Source organism: Xenopus tropicalis, chromosome 5, assembly GCF_000004195.4.
Source record: "Xenopus tropicalis strain Nigerian chromosome 5, UCB_Xtro_10.0, whole genome shotgun sequence".
NCBI classification, from domain to species: domain Eukaryota; kingdom Metazoa; phylum Chordata; class Amphibia; order Anura; family Pipidae; genus Xenopus; species Xenopus tropicalis.
Window position 1 is genome coordinate 151,952,150 of NC_030681.2, and position 17,287 is coordinate 151,969,436.

Below are 17,287 nucleotides of genomic sequence, written 5' to 3' on the forward strand. Positions count from 1 at the left end.
TCTGCCCCAATAAGGGGTAATTATATCTTAGTTGGGATCAAGTACAGGTACTGTTTTATTATTACAGAGAAAAGGGAATCATTTAACCATTAAATAAACCCAATAGGGCTGTTCTGCCCCCAATAAGGGGTAATTATATCTTAGTTGGGATCAAGTACAGGTACTGTTTTATTATTACAGAGAAAAGGGAATCATTTAACCATTAAATAAACCCAATAGGGCTGTTCTGCCCCAATAAGGAGTAATTATATCTTAGTTGGGATCAAGTACAGGTACTGTTTTATTATTACAGAGAAAAGGGAATCATTTAACCATGAAATAAACCCAATAGGGCTGTTCTGCCCCCAATAAGGGGTAATTATATCTTAGTTGGGATCAAGTACAGGTACTGTTTTATTATTACAGAGAAAAGGGAATCATTTAACCATGAAATAAACCCAATAGGGCTGTTCTGCCCCCAATAAGGGGTAATTATATCTTAGTTGGGATCAAGTACAGGTACTGTTTTATTATTACAGAGAAAAGGGAAATTAATTTTAAAAATTAGAATTATTTGCTTATAATGAAGTCTATGGGAGACAGCCTTTCCGTAATTTGGAACTTTCTGGATAACGGGTTTCGGGATAACGGATCCCATACCTGTATATATATTTATAGTATACATAAAATACTCGAAAATGTCTACTGCATTTTGTGTACCAAACATTAATAGCAGGAATTATACATCTGCTGTGGTTTTTAAAGCCCAAAAACTGTTTATTTAGCAAACTAAAGAGAATAATTCTTTGTCCGCACATTGTATTTCTTTCAGTGAAAATATACTTATTGCACAAAGCTACAAGTTTATTAGTATATTTTGTGCAATGACAGTAGCAGGACTAGTGAAGGCTTTCTTTCCACAGCTTTCTCCCTACGTTACAGGCTACAGCTGTAGGCCTTATACATAAACCAACGCTCATAGTTGCCAATCTGCGGCACTCAAGTTAATATCAGTAATATGCCAAGCCGTGCTGTAAAACTGGAATGAGGCCCCATTTGGAAAGGCGGCATCTGTAAAATCAGGTCTCACATATAAAGATTCTAGGTGTATTTTTATTTACTCTGTCTCCAATATACTTCTACTTTTCATTTTCAGAATACTGGTATTTGTTTCCAACTGAAAAGAATCGGAACCCTTTAGGACCCAGAAGTCACAAAGAAGCAGTGACATCACAGTGCCCTCTGCCCACATTCAGTGTGTAAAGCCCTTAGGCCCCAGAAATCACAAAAGTGCAGTGACATCACAATGCTCCCATTGTGATGTCATCAAGCCGGCTGTACATTATACACACAGCTACACCGGCAGGATCATTCATCGCGTTTCTTACCAAGGAACAACATGAAATATTTTTTTGCCTTGTGCATTATTTTCTTTAATCTTATTTGTTTTGTTTCATCTTTTGACTTTAAAATGAAGATATCTGCAGTGACTATAATGGCTTTAGCCCCATTCTTCATAATATCGGTGTCTTTTATTGGCCTTTTGATTTATAACATGGCAGCATTTTTCTCTGGACTTGCACCCTATACAAGGTGAGGGAAATTCTAAATTGGGTCTCTGTGTGATAAACGTCAGATCTGATAAACTAATAATCATATGTTTTCTCTCTTTTCCAGTGGTTTACGGGACTTTGCATTGGCCAATATTGCTTTTACCGTGATGCATGGTATCTGTTGCTATATCGGTAAGTGTAACAAATATCCTTACATTCCCACCTAATGAATTGTAAGCGCCAATAAGCTAACTAAATTCATATTGTTCCTTAGGAGCTGCCACAATGTACGCCAGATACACCCTGCTGAGGCATCGCAGCGCTGAGTCTGGAAAGAAGCGTACCTGGGCCAACGTAGCCCTATTGCTGCTGGGATTGTTGGCATGCCAAGCTTACTTTTTGGAGAACTTTCCGGTAAGATGCGTTCCTCTCCCATAAAGTGTTAGAAACATGGAACAAACGCATAATAATACATTTACTGACTGATTGTATCTGTGTGTTTAGGTGCTGGCGTTCCAGAGCGCGCACATAGCAGGAGTGCTGACAGCCACTGTTTGTGCGAGTGCCTATACTATAATAAACACCGTGATATCGTACAGGACTCCCCCGGAGAAGGACGGCAGAGTCAAGTGCCTTTTGCGCTTGATAATATCAGTGACCACCGTATTCTTCTTAGTGATAGGTATTTTTATTTTACTTCTAATGTTACTTTTGAATTAACAGATACTCTGTACCAACGTTGTTCTATATCTAGTCATGGGGGGTAGGTGGGTGAGGGGAGGGGTCAGCATTTTAAAACATTTTACATTTTCATTAGACATTGGCAAAGAGCTAATTTCTCCTTTATAATTGTTTCAGGTGCAGCGTTTGCTTTCATGTTCATCTGGATGGCACCAGTAAACACACAGCTGTATGAGGTATGTGGATTTGCTCATTCTATGTATTGTACTATTGCTTTAGGGCCACACAGGGGACTTGCAATATACCAGTTGTACCAATCTTTAGTGCTCACTCTTGGCTTTAGCTTTGTGCCAGTAAATGTTATTTGAATCATAGCCATGGCACAGTGTAGCAGTTTATTCTGTAAATGGAATGCATGTGTATTTCAGTCCTGTCACTGTGCAACCATCAATCATTTTCTTGTGGAAATCAACTCATAATTTGTTTTTCAGATCATGAACATCTTACGAGTTACCAGCGAATGGCTCTCAACTGTCACATTTTATGGGTATTTGGCCACATTTGCTACAGACTTCAAGGTAAGTACACAATAACATTTCTTTTATATATATATTGAATTCTATCAGAAAAGTAAGGGAATAGTTAAACATTTGCACAATTATATTATTACTCTGCAAAATCTTAATGTTGCCTTTTTATCCTGCTATAGATCTACGGTTTCACAATACCCAAGAACATGAAGGACGATTGGTTCTATGTCAGAACCAAGTTACCTGGTGATGTAGAGGCCAATGAAGAGAGTGAAATATAAGGGAGAAGGTTTGGATGTGGCATCTGTGACCTGAAGCAGTCCTCAGCCAGTGGGAATTTCCAATCTGCCCACTGAGATATCCGTCAGGGAAGTGCTTTTTACTCAGGAGATGCAAATCACAGATAATACTAACCAGGGTTTGGTCGGCTTAAGACTCGACTGAAGTACAATTTGCTGGATGTGAGTGCTCTAAGGCACATAAAGCCTCATTAACATGTGTGAAGATGGATTTCAATTCTCACTCCAACAAGTCGTTAGGCCCGAGCCATCCGTTAGGCTCTTGCCGCTGTATGAAGAAGATAAGTCCAAGGAGGGATCCAATACAAAATATCTGTTGCACCGTAAGCACCCGCTCGGCTCCCACCAATGATCTGTTTGGGATATCGTGGGACTACTCCTTCCTGTGGATCCTATTGTAATTCAAAGCTATTGTAATAACCTATGGGTTTTGTCAATGACCTTAAATAAAATAAATGATTTAATTCACGGTAATTCTCTGTTCCCTGCTGTAAGTCTTAGTCAGCGTGAGACTGGGCCGGCGGGGTACTGGGAAAAATCCTGGTGGGACCCGGCAGCCCAGATCCGATGCCCCCCCAGGGGGCTGTCTCGGGAGAGGGTTGGAGCCTCTGCGGGGGGAGGGGGTTAAAGAAGCGGGGGCCATTGGGGGATGCAGGGGCCCCTGAGGAAGAAGCCCCGGTGGGCCCTGCATTTCAAGTTGCCACATTTCGCTCGTCCCTACACACTGTCTAATTATTTATTCTTCCCCTGCGTATTATTGGTTAAGGTTCCAGGTCACAAGCTGACTATTACTAAGGGTGTAAGGGTTCCTGTACGGCCAATCACTGCTAAACTGTGTAAGGGGAAAACAAAGTATGTTGTAATGTCAAAAAAATTAAAATAGAAGGAAATAAGAAATATACAATAATTTAACGACTCCATAGAATGTTGTAAGGTTACTAATACAGCACATAGTAACACATATGGGGGCTGATTTACCAAAGTCTAAATTTCGGACTTCAAAAAGTACAAGTGGGAAAACATCATATTAGATACAAAAAATTCGGATCGCATCGTGGTCGTACGAAAATATTGTGGTACGATCAGTAAGTTCCGAAATTTTTGTATCCGAACAATCGTAAAAGGAGCGAAACCCTTTCTGACTTTGAACCTTCAGTGCATGATTTTGGAAGCCTCCCATAGAAATCAATGGCACTCTGCAGCTACGAAAATGTCAGTTAGAAAAAATACCAATTTTTAGCATTTGGACTCAATTGTACATTGATAAATGGGCCCTATGATGTACATCAAACTCCTATCAGTTTGTATTAGATGGTATCCCAACATATCATTAATATTCTAGCAGCCAATAAGCACTGGTCTGTACAGGTTTGGGACCTGTTATCCAGAATGCTCTGGACAAAGGGTATTCCGGATAAGGGGTCTTTCCATAATTTCGATCTCCATAACGTAAGTCTACTAAAAGATCAATAAAGCATGAAATAAACCCAATAGGGCTGTTCTGCCCCAATAAGGGGTAATTATATCTTAGTTGGGATCAAGTACAGGTACTGTTTTATTATTACAGAGAAAAGGGAATCATTTAACCATTAAATAAACCCAATAGGGCTGTTCTGCCCCAATAAGGGGTAATTATATCTTAGTTGGGATCAAGTACAGGTACTGTTTTATTATTATGTAGAAAAAGGAAATCAATTTTAAAAATTAGAATTATTTGCGTATAATTGAGTCTATGGGGCATGGCCTTTCCGTAATTTGAAACTTTCTGGATAACGGGTTTCCGGATAACGGATCCCATACCTGCATATATATTTATAGTATAAATAAAATACTCTAAAATGTCTACTGCATTCTGTGTACCTAACATCAATAGCAGGATTTATACATCTGCTGCGGTTTTTAAAGCCCAAAAACTGTTTATTTCGCAAACCAAAGAGAATAATTCTTTGTCCGCACCTTGTATTTCTTTCAGTGAAAATATACTTATTACACAAAACTACAAGTTTATTAGTATATATTGTGCAATGACAGTAGTCGGACTAGTGAAGGCTTTCTTTCCACAGCTTTCTCCTGTCACGCTCGGTATCCCAAAACTCAGAACAAAAGCCAAGGTCCCTGTCTAAGCTCACTCTTCTGCCTATAACAGCCACCTTTCACTTCGGGAGGAGCCCTCCGCTACTCGGGTGCCGCCAGGACTTATTGTGAGAGGACCAGGGCAGATGTTCTGAGCAGGCTAGGGAACCTAACGTTATTCCGGAAAACTTAGTAAGTAACAGGCAGAGGGTCAGTACAGGCGGCACACAGCAAGTTCAGAGTCAGGCAAGGGACAAAACACGAATCAGAATCACAAACCAGCAGAAAAAAGAACCAGGAGGCGAAACCGAAGTTGGGCACTGAAAACAACCACAAGCGCCTTTAAATATTTGAATTTCGCGCCTAGCGCGATGATGTCAAAAGCACGCCCCAGGTTTTAAAAGGATGCGCACGTACCTTCAAGTACCATAGGAGCTGGAAGTGCGCATTGGCGCGCGTGAACCACTGGACAACCAGGTAAGAAACAATATAATTGTTTCAGGTGCAGCGTTTGCTTTCATGTTCATCTGGATGGCACCAGTAAACACACAGCTGTATGAGGTATGTGGATTTGCTCATTCTATGTATTGTACTATTGCTTTAGGGCCACACAGGGGACTTGCAATATACCAGTTGTACCAATCTTTAGTGCTCACTCTTGGCTTTAGCTTTGTGCCAGTAAATGTTATTTGAATCATAGCCATGGCACAGTGTAGCAGTTTATTCTGTAAATGGAATGCATGTGTATTTCAGTCCTGTCACTGTGCAACCATCAATCATTTTCTTATTGAAATCAACTCATAATTTGTTTTTCAGATCATCAACATCTTACGAGTTACCAGCGAATGGCTCTCAACTGTCACATTTTATGGGTATTTGGCCACATTTGCTACAGACTTCAAGGTAAGTACACAATAACATTTCCTTTATATATATTGAATTTTATCAGAAAAGTAAGGGAATAGTTAAACATTTGCACAATTATATTATTACTCTGCAAAATCTTAATGTTGCCTTTCAAATTTTGTCCTGCTATAGATCTACGGTTTCACAATACCCAAGAACATGAAGGACGATTGGTTCTATGTCAGAACCAAGTTACCTGGTGATGTAGAGGCCAATGAAGAGAGTGAAATATAAGGGATGGATTTCAAATCTCACTCCAACAAGTAGTTAGGCCCGAGCCATCCGTTAGGCTCTTGCTGCTGTATGAAGAAGATAAGTCCAAGGAGGGATCCAATACAAAATATCTGTTGCACCGTAACCACCTGCTCGGCTCCCACTAATGATCTGTTTGGGATATCGTGGGACTACTCCTTCCTATGGATCCTATTGTAATTCAAAGCTATTGTAATAACCTATGGGTTTTGTCAATGACCTTAAATAAAATAAATGATTTAATTCACGTTAATTCTCTGTTCCCTGCTGTAAGTCTTTGTCAGTCAGCGTCGGACTGGGCCGGCGGGGTACCGGGAAAAATCCTCGTCCCTACACGCTGTGTAATCATTTATTCTTCCCCTGTGTATTAGGGGTTAAGGTTCCAGGTCACAAGCTGACTGTACTAAGGGTATAAGGGTTCCTGTACGGCCAATCACTGCTAAACTGTGTAAGGGGAAAACAAAGTGTGTCTGAGTTGTAATGACAAAAAATTAATTAAAATAGAAGGAAATAGGAAATATACAATAATTTAATGACTCCATAGAATGTTGCAAGGTTACTAATTCAGCAAATAGTAACACATATGGGGGCTGATTTATCGAAGTCCAAATTTCGGACTTCAAAAAGTACAAGTGGGAAAACATCATATTAGATACAAAAAATTCGGATCGCATCGTGGTCGTACGAAAATATTGTGGTACGATCAGCAAGTTCTGAAATTTTTGTATCCGAACAATCGGAAAAGGAGCAGAAACCTTTTTGACTTTGAACCTTCAGTGCATGATTTTTAGCATTTCGACTCAATTGTACATTGATAAATGGGCCGTGTGATGTACATCTTACTCCTATCAGTTTGTATTACATGGTATCCCAACATATCACTAATATTCTAGCAGCCAATAAGCACCGGTCTGTACAGGTATGGGACCGGTTATCCAGAATGCTCCGGACCAAGGGTATTCCGGATAAGGGGTCTTTCCGTAATTTGGATCTCCATAACGAAAGTTTATTAAAAAATCAATAAAGCATTATATAAACCCAATAGGATTGTTCTGCCCCCAATGAGGGGTAATTATATCTTAGTTGGGATCAAGTACAGGTACTGTTTTATTATTACAGAGAAAAGGGAATCATTTAACCATGAAATAAACCCAATAGGGCTGTTCTGCCCCCAATAAGGGGTAATTATATCTTAGTTGGGATCAAGTACAGGTACTGTTTTATTATTACAGAGAAAAGGGAATCATTTAACCATGAAATAAACCCAATAGGGCTGTTCTGCCCCCAATAAGGGGTAATTATATCTTAGTTGGGATCAAGTACAGTTACTGTATTATTATTATGGAGAAAAAGGAAATCAATTTTAAAAATCTGAATTATTTGCTTATAATGGAGTCTATGGGAGACGGCCTTTCCGTAATTCGAAACTTTCTGGATAACGGGTTTCAAGATAACGGATCCCATACCTGCATATATATTTATAGTATACATAAAATACTCGAAAATGTCTACTGCATTCTGTGTACCAAACATTAATAGCAGGAATTATACATCTGCTGTGGTTTTTAAAGCCCAAAAACTGTTTATTTAGCAAACTAAAGAGAATATACTTTGTCCGCACATTGTATTTCTTTCAGTGAAATTGTACTTATTGCACAAAACTACAAGTTTATTAGTATATTTTGTGCAATGACAGTAGCAGAACTAGTGAAGGCTTTCTCCCCACAGCTTTCTCCCTACGTTACAGGCTACAGCTGTAGGCCTTATACATAAACCAACGCTCATAGTTGCCAAACTGCTGCACTCAAGTTAATATCAGTAATATGCCAAGCCGTGCTGTAAAACTGGAATGAGGCCCCATTCGGAAAGGGCGCATCTGTAAAATCAGGTCTCACATATAAAGATTCTAGGTTTATTTTTATTTACTCTGTCTCCAATATACTTCTACTTTTCATTTACAGAATACTGGTATTTGTTTCCAACTGAAAAGAATCGGAACCCTTTAGGACCCAGAAGTCACAAAGAAGCAGTGACATCACAGTGCCCTCTGCCCACATTCAGTGTGTAAAGCCTTTAGGCCTCAGAAGTCACAAAAGTGCAGTGACATCACAATGCTCCCATTGTGATGTCATCGAGCCGGCTGTACATTATACACACAGCTACACCGGCAGGATCATTCATCGCGTTTCTTACCAAGGAACAACATGAGATCTTTTTTTGCCTTGTGCATTATTTTCTTTAATCTTATTTGTTTTGTTTCATCTTTTGACTTTAAAATGAAGATATCTGCAGTGACTATAATGGCTTTAGCCCCATTCTTCATAATATCGGTGTCTTTTATTGGCCTTTTGATTTATAACATGGCAGCATTTTTCTCTGGACTTGCACCCTATACAAGGTGAGGGAAATTCTAAATTGGGTCTCTGTGTGATAAACGTCAGATCTGATAAACTAATAATCATATGTTTTCTCTCTTTTCCAGTGGTTTACGGGACTTTGCATTGGCCAATATTGCTTTTACCGTGATGCATGGTATCTGTTGCTATATCGGTAAGTGTAACATATATCCTTACATTCCCACCTAATGAATTGTAAGTGCCAATAAGCTAACTAAATTCATATTGTTCCTTAGGAGCTGCCACAATGTACGCCAGATACACCCTGCTGAGGCATCGCAGCGCTGAATCTGGAAAGAAGCGTACCTGGGCCAACGTAGCCCTATTGCTGCTGGGATTGTTGGCATGCCAAGCTTACTTTTTGGAGAACTTTCCGGTAAGATGCGTTCCTCTCCCATAAAGTGTTAGAAACATGGAACAAACGCATAATAATACATTTACTGACTGATTGTATCTGTGTGTTTAGGTGCTGGCGTTCCAGAGCGCACACATAGCAGGAGTGCTGACAGCCACTGTTTGTGCGAGTGCCTATACTATAATAAACACCGTGATATCGTACAGGACTCCCCCGGAGAAGGACGGCAGAGTCAAGTGCCTTTTGCGCTTGATAATATCAGTGACCACCGTATTCTTCTTAGTGATAGGTATTTTTATTTTACTTCTAATGTTACTTTTGAATTAACAGATACTCTGTACCAACGTTGTTCTATATCTAGTCATGGGGGGTAGGTGGGTGAGGGGAGGGGTCAGCATTTTAAAACATTTTACATTTTAATTAGACATTGGCAAAGAGCTAATTTCTCCTTTATAATTGTTTCAGGTGCAGCGTTTGCTTTCATGTTCATCTGGATGGCACCAGTAAACACACAGCTGTATGAGGTATGGGGATTTGCTCATTCTATGTATTGTACTATTGCTTTAGGGCCACACAGGGGACTTGCAATATACCAGTTGTACCAATCTTTAGTGCTCACTCTTGGCTTTAGCTTTGTGCCAGTAAATGTTATTTGAATCATAGCCATGGCACAGTGTAGCAGTTTATTCTGTAAATGGAATGCATGTGTATTTCAGTCCTGTCACTGTGCAACCATCAATCATTTTCTTGTGGAAATCAACTCATAATTTGTTTTTCAGATCATGAACATCTTACGAGTTACCAGCGAATGGCTCTCAACTGTCACATTTTATGGGTATTTGGCCACATTTGCTACAGACTTCAAGGTAAGTACACAATAGCATTTCTTTTATATATATTGAATTTTATCAGAAAAGTAAGGGAATAGTTAAACATTTGCACAATTATATTATTACTCTGCAAAATCTTAATGTTGCCTTTTTATCCTGCTATAGATCTACGGTTTCACAATACCCAAGAACATGAAGGACGATTGGTTCTATGTCAGAACCAAGTTACCTGGTGATGTAGAGGCCAATGAAGAGAGTGAAATATAAGGGAGAAGGTTTGGATGTGGCATCTGTGACCTGAAGCAGTCCTCAGCCAGTGGGAATTTCCAATCTGCCCACTGAGATATCTGTCAGGGAAGTGCTTTTTACTCAGAGATGCAAATCACAGATAATACTAACCAGGGTTTGGTCGGCTTAAGACTTGACTGAAGTACAATTTGCTGGATGTGAGTGCTCTAAGGCACATAAAGCCTCATTAACATGTGTGAAGATGGATTTCAATTCTCACTCCAACAAGTCGTTAGGCCCGAGCCATCCGTTAGGCTCTTGCCGCTGTATGAAGAAGATAAGTCCAAGGAGGGATCCAATACAAAATATCTGTTGCACCGTAAGCACCCGCTCGGCTCCCACCAATGATCTGTTTGGGATATCGTGGGACTACTCCTTCCTGTGGATCCTATTGTAATTCAAAGCTATTGTAATAACCTATGGGTTTTGTCAATGACCTTAAATAAAATAAATGATTTAATTCACGTTAATTCTCTGTTCCCTGCTGTAAGTCTTTGTCAGTCAGCCTTGGACTGGGCCGGCGGGGTACCGGGAAAAATCCTCGTCCCTACACGCTGTGTAATCATTTATTCTTCCCCTGTGTATTAGGGGTTAAGGTTCCAGGTCACAAGCTGACTGTACTAAGGGTATAAGGGCTCCTGTACGGCCAATCACTGCTAAACTGTGTAAGGGGAAAACAAAATATGTCTGAGTTGTAATGACAAAAAATTAATTAAAATAGAAGGACTTATACAATAATTTAAAGACTCCATAGAATGTTGCAAGGTTACTAATTCAGCACATAGTAGCACATATGGGGGCTGATTTATCGAAGTCCAGATTTCGGACTTCAAAAAGTACAAGTGGGAAAACATCATATTAGATACAAAAATTTCGGATCGCATCGTGGTTGTACGAAAGTATCGTGGTACGATCAGCAAGTTCCGAAATTTTTGTATCCGAACAATCGGAAAAGGAGAGAAACCCTTTCTGACTTTGTTGTGTCGCAAAGTACAAAAAAGTCAGTTAGAAAAAATACGAATTTTTAGCATTTGGACTCAATTGTACATTGATAAATGGGCCCTATGATGTACATCTTACTCCTATCAGTTTGTATTAGATGGTATCCCAACATATCACTAATATTCTAGCAGCCAATAAGCACTGGTCTGTACAGGTATGGGACCTGTTATCCAGAATGCTCCGGACCAAGGGTATTCCGGATAAGGGGTCTTTCTGTAATTTGGATCTCCATACCGTAAGTCTACTAAAAAATCAATAAAGCATTACATAAACCCAATAGGACTGTTCTGCCCCCAATGAGGGGTAATTATATCTTAGTTGGGATCAAGTACAGGTACTGTTTTATTATTACAGAGAAAAGGGAATCATTTAACCATTAAATAAACCCAATAGGGCTGTTCTGCCCCCAATAAGGGGTAATTATATCTTAGTTGGGATCAAGTACAGGTACTGTTTTATTATTACAGAGAAAAGGGAATCATTTAACCATTAAATAAACCCAATAGGGCTGTTCTGCCCCCAATAAGGGGTAATTATATCTTAGTTGGGATCAAGTACAGGTACTGTTTTATTAATACAGAGAAAAGGGAATCATTTATAAACATCAGAATTATTTGCTTATAATGGAGTCTATGGGAGATGGCCTTCCTGTAATTCAGAACTTCCTGGATAACGGGTTTCCGGATAACAGATCCAGACCTGAAGCTTTCCCTCAACCTGGGGTAATACATAGCCAGCTCATTTCTTACTTTACACTGTTTGTTGCTGCTATATGAAGAGGAGAACCCCAGATTAGAAAAATACCTTATAAAAGGAATAACAGTAACATTGTAGCCTCACAGAGCAAGTCTATTTAGGCTGCTGGGGTCAGTGACCCCCATTTGAAAGCTACAGAAGGCGGCAAATAATTAAAAAAACTATAACAAATAACCATTCTATAAAAGTTATTTAAAGGTGAACTGCCCCTTTAAGACGCTGCAGCCTGGGTAAATATCAGTACAAGTGCCCCTCCCACCGACAGCCACACAGCTGCTGGCACCCTTATTTACTATAGCCTGGGGGAGAAAAGAAAGAGAATTGCTTACATTCCTTAAAGGTTTCCCCTAGAAAAGGATCAATCTCAGCAAATATAATGAGAAACAAAGACAAGATGGCACATTGTTACACTGAACCAATCACCAATAAGGGCGCTACAGAGGGCCCTGCCCAACAGATATGGCATTTAACTGGCTGACCCAACATGCCCCATGTCTGCAAGCATAATGATCTTTAGTGTATTTTGAATACAGATTGGGCAATTGTTTAAAGGGAAACTATACCCCCAAACAATGTAGGTCTCTATACAAATATATTGCATAAACAGCTCATATGTAAAACCCGGCTTCATCTAAATAAACCATTTATATATAAATATACTTGTTTAGCAGTATGTGCCATTGGGTAATCCTAAATAGGAAACTGCCATTTTATGTACTAAGGGCCGCCCCCTGGGATCATAGGAGTCACAGTGCACACAAACAAGCCAAGGCACACATACATGCTAGGCACCATCAGCCAATGAATGGGCAGAGTTCTGCCTTTTGCTCCCACACTACTTCCTGTTACAGTTACAGCTGCATCACTTCCTGTCAGCTGATCTCTGAGGGAGCACACAACCCATCACTAAATGGCGGCTCAAGGGAAAGAATGTAAAAGGGCAATATTTACTGATATATATATTCCAGTTTGGCGCGATTCTTTAATAGGCCACTTATTATTATGATTGAGATATATATATATATATGTTTATTTATTCTGGGGGTATAGTTTTCCTTTAAATTATAATAATGAAGAACCAACAATGACCTTATTTCAGAGGAGGAGAACATGCCCCCATAACAACAGTAAGGAGAATATATCAGCACCTTTAACCTGACCTGGCAAGTCCAATGGAAATGATATATGTATATATACATGCAAAACAAGAAAGGGCACGCGATATATAGAGTGGGAACAAGTGTAAAGGTTATGTACAAGGGACTGGTGCAAACACAGCAAGTTCCACATAAATAACCTTGGCTGCGGCAGGGAATTTGCCTCTTCAGCAATAACATCAACAGCCTCTGTGTGTATATATATATATTTATATATATATATATATATGTGTGTGTGTATTATATATATATATATGTGTGTGTATGAGAAAGGTCCTAATGAGGACCGAAACTTCGGTTTTAAACAATATATGGGTTTGTATATTAAATAAATGAATAAGAAAATACATTCCCATAATTCAAAGCTTTCTAGCAAATGGGATTCAGGATAATTACTCCCCCATACCTGTGTGTGTATATATATATATATATATATATATATATATATATTAATATGTTTCACAAGAGCTGTTTGTTTTACAGAGCAAGATATTCCATGTTTTGTTAGTGGACTCGTTTATCTTGATTCCCCCCCCATAAATCAGAGCAGTTGGTTGCACCTGATTGCGATTTCTTGATCCAACCAACCGATTCAGAACAGGTCACCGATATGGGAAATATGACTGCAAAACATGGCAATACGTTGAAGAATAAAATATCACATTTATCACTAATTTGATATGGTTTTGGGGGAATTTTCTTATGACAGTTTCATTTTAATTTAAAAAATGTTTTTTTTTTTATTCCTGTTATATGGTCTTAATCTATGAACTTAATGAGATACTGACACCAGAAATTAAACCGTCTATCATTGCATTGTTATTGCATGGGGATAATTTTGCTGTAAAAGTATTTGCCCAATGCTTTTACATTCCCTGTCAGATCCCCCATGTTCCTCTATGAGGGGGGGCCATATTTGTGCAGCAGTAGGCCGTTAGCATTAGAAGCTGTAACTGACAGGCTGAGAAGTGACAGTCAGGTTGGCCAAACACTCAGGTTTAGGGGCTTCAAATGAAAATGACTTACATTGTAGATTGTAAGCTCTTTTGGGCAAGGCTCTCTTCCCCTCCTGTATCGGTTATTGGTTGCTTTATATGTTACTCCTTGTAGATTGTAAGCTCTTTTGGGCAGGGCTCTCTTCCCCTCTTGTATCTGTTATTGGTTGCTTTATATGTTACTCCTTGTAGAGTGTAAGCTCTTTTGGGCAGGGCTCTCTTCCCCTCTTGTATTGGTTATTGGTTGCTTTATATGTTACTCCTTGTAGAGTGTAAGCTCTTTTGGGCAGGGCTCCCTTCCCCTCCTGTATCGGTTATTGGTTGCTTTATATGTTACTCCTTGTAGAGTGTAAGCTCTTTTGGGCAGGGCTCCCTTCCCCTCCTGTATCGGTTATTGGTTGCTTTATATGTTACACCTTGTAGATTGTAAACTCTTTTGGGCAGGGCTCTCTTCCCCTCTTGTATCGGTTATTGGTTGCTTTATATGTTACTCCTTGTAGATTGTAAGCTCTTTTGGGCAGGGCTCACTTCCCCTCTTGTATTGGTTATTGGTTGCTTTATATGTTACTCCTTGTAGAGTGTAAGCTCTTTTGGGCAGGGCTCCCTTCCCCTCCTGTATCGGTTATTGGTTGCTTTATATGTTACTCCTTGTAGAGTGTAAGCTCTTTTGGGCAGGGCTCCCTTCCCCTCCTGTATCGGTTATTGGTTGCTTTATATGTTACTCCTTGTAGAGTGTAAGCTCTTTTGGGCAGGGCTCCCTTCCCCTCTTGTATTGGTTATTGATTGCTTTATATGTTACTCCTTGTAGAGTGTAAGCTCTTTTGGGCAGGGCTCCCTTCCCCTCTTGTATCGGTTACTGATTGCTTTATATGTTACTCCTTGTAGAGTGTAAGCTCTTTTGGGCAGGGCTCTCTTCACCTCTTGTATTGGTTATTGGTTGCTTTATATGTTACTCTGTATGTCCAATGTATGAAACCCACTTATTTTACAGCGCTGCGGGATATGTTGGCGCTTTATAAATAAATGTTATTAGTAATAATAATAGGGCCTATCAATGAAAAACAATCAATATGACTTATAGGGAACTTCTTATGTACATTAATATTTTCAAGAGTAGTTTTTTTAAGTGGAGAAATCATGGGATAATGAGAAAATGGGATAATTACAATAATTGCTCTCTACTTCTATACCTGGGCAGTGTAGAATTCACCTGGTGCATTGCAAGCCAAATAGGGATTGGCTGCTACATGTCTGAACTCATGGGGCTACAGCTTAAGGGCAAGGTTTTCTGCTCTGCGACATCAGAAAACAAAGCAACGCGTTTGTCTTCCCATCAGCAATTCATTTGATTGCCAGTGGGAAGGCACAGTCACCCGTGGTAGCCAAGATTCAACCAGCTGTAGCCCCACCCACAGCCAGCAATAGGGCTGCACACTTTATTATTATTATTATGATTAACATTTATTTATAAAGCGCCAACATATTCCGCAGCGCTGTACAATAAGTGGGTTTCATACATTGGACATACAGGGTAAAGGTCCCCATACATGGGCCGATATCAGTCCCTTAGACCTGAAATCGTCCAGATCTCGATCGGGCAGATTAAAAAATCTAGTCGGATCGGGGGCCGCATTGGCTCATTGATGTGGTCCCCGAACATACTGCCCCATTGCCGCCAATATAATTCGATCGCTTGGCCCCAGGACCAAACGATCGAATTAGCCTACACGTTCCCCACAATATCGCCCACCTGTAGGTGGGGATATCGGGTGAAGATCCGCGAATCTTAACGTGTATGGGTACCTTAACATATAAAGCAATAAATAACCAATACCAAGAGGTGAAGGGAGCCCTGCCCAAAAGAGCTTACAATCTACACTTAGCAGTGATACAGGGTTAAAGGACATTTACATTATCTTCTTTTGCTTCCTGGGGAGATTTATCCATCACATTAGCTGTACCATTGACATTAATATTAGGCCGGACATGGCAGAATGCACACAGCACGTTCCATACAGCAGGAAGAAAATAAAGGCAAAATAAACCAAGGCATCAAGGTCATGAAACAACCACACACACACATATTATATATATATATATATATATATATATATATATATATATATATATATATATATATATATATATATATATATATATATATATATAACACATATATATATATAACACATATATATATATATATATATATATATATATATATATATATATATATATATACATACATATATACAGTTCAAAATGTACAGCACTCACAAAATAAATGGTTACCGATTGCCTGGGTGCAGTCCTCATTAGCGTAGACAGTAGTTGAAAATGGATCGCATCACACAGGACTTATAGAAAAAATAGGTTTTATTTGGGTGCAAAAAACAAAAAACTGACGTTTCGGCTACAACAGTAGCCTTTCTCAAAGATATATATATATATATATATATATATATATATAGAAATATATATATATATATATATATATATATATAAAATAGAAAGAGTGCCGCACACATAGGGACTTGATACAAAAGAAAAAGTGGTTTTATTGAAAAAATTCCAACGTTTCGAGCACAATCTGTGCTCTTCCTCAGGGACAAACCAGTGTATCAAGTCCCTATGTGTGTGGCACTCTTTCTATTATATTTTTGTTTTTTGACCTGCACCAAGGGCATTTGGACTTTTATAGGGTGTGCTCCTCCCTGTATAATATATATATATATCCTGTTATCCAGCAAACATATTGGCTCCACTCCAACATTAAATATAAAGGAAACAGGGGAATCAGTTCCCAGAAACGCTACTGATGTCGAAAGTTGAAAAGAAATGTTTGCTTTTACCCATAATGCACCGGAGTAACGTAAAAAAAACCTTCAGAATTGTAAATAATAAGGCGATTTCCTAGAGAAATGAATAATGTAATACAAACACAGAGCACAGGGAAAGGGGGGGAAAATGTGTATCTTGTTGTAAAATTGATAGGAGAGCGGAATCGACTCCATTTGTGCAAATATTTACCAGGAATAATACGGGAAACGTCCGTCAGTGTCACCGGGGAAGGAAAGGGCCCCTCTGGGCAGACAGGGACACGCTCCTGGAGAGCCGGGCACTGATTGGCTCAGTTTCCAAGCCTGTCAAGCTGTTAGCAACAACATTCAACCTTGGCAAAGGGTTCTGTACCCCTAGTACAGTACTAGTGCCCCTTTGGTATTTTAGCAACTAT

The 17,287-nt window shown here is 39.3% G+C and overlaps 3 protein-coding genes across 4 annotated transcripts in view; 2 read left to right on the top strand and 1 right to left on the bottom strand.

Moving 5' to 3' along the window:
* The window catches only part of extl3 (exostosin like glycosyltransferase 3), a 57,951-nt gene that overhangs the window by 19,165 nt on the left and 21,499 nt on the right, over positions 1-17,287 (bottom strand).
* On the top strand, positions 1,320-3,511 carry LOC116411111 (DNA damage-regulated autophagy modulator protein 1-like). Its single transcript, XM_031903090.1, has 7 exons — positions 1,320-1,572; positions 1,657-1,724; positions 1,807-1,946; positions 2,037-2,214; positions 2,391-2,449; positions 2,705-2,791; positions 2,923-3,511. Exons 1-7 carry the CDS (start codon positions 1,379-1,381, stop codon positions 3,022-3,024), a joined length of 828 nt encoding a protein of 275 aa, XP_031758950.1. The 5' UTR covers positions 1,320-1,378; the 3' UTR covers positions 3,025-3,511.
* On the top strand, positions 9,167-10,612 carry LOC108644799. Of its 2 annotated transcripts, none has more exons than XR_004222859.1 (3): positions 9,167-9,313; positions 9,490-9,890; positions 10,020-10,612. XR_004222859.1 is itself a non-coding variant. In XM_031903091.1 (3 exons), exons 1-3 carry the CDS (start codon positions 9,507-9,509, stop codon positions 10,119-10,121), a joined length of 231 nt encoding a protein of 76 aa, XP_031758951.1. In that variant the 5' UTR covers positions 9,361-9,506; the 3' UTR covers positions 10,122-10,612. The 2 variants fall into 2 exon arrangements, 1 of the variants encoding a protein (XP_031758951.1); XM_031903091.1 differs by lacking the exon at positions 9,167-9,313 and having other exon boundaries at positions 9,361-9,548; positions 9,804-9,890.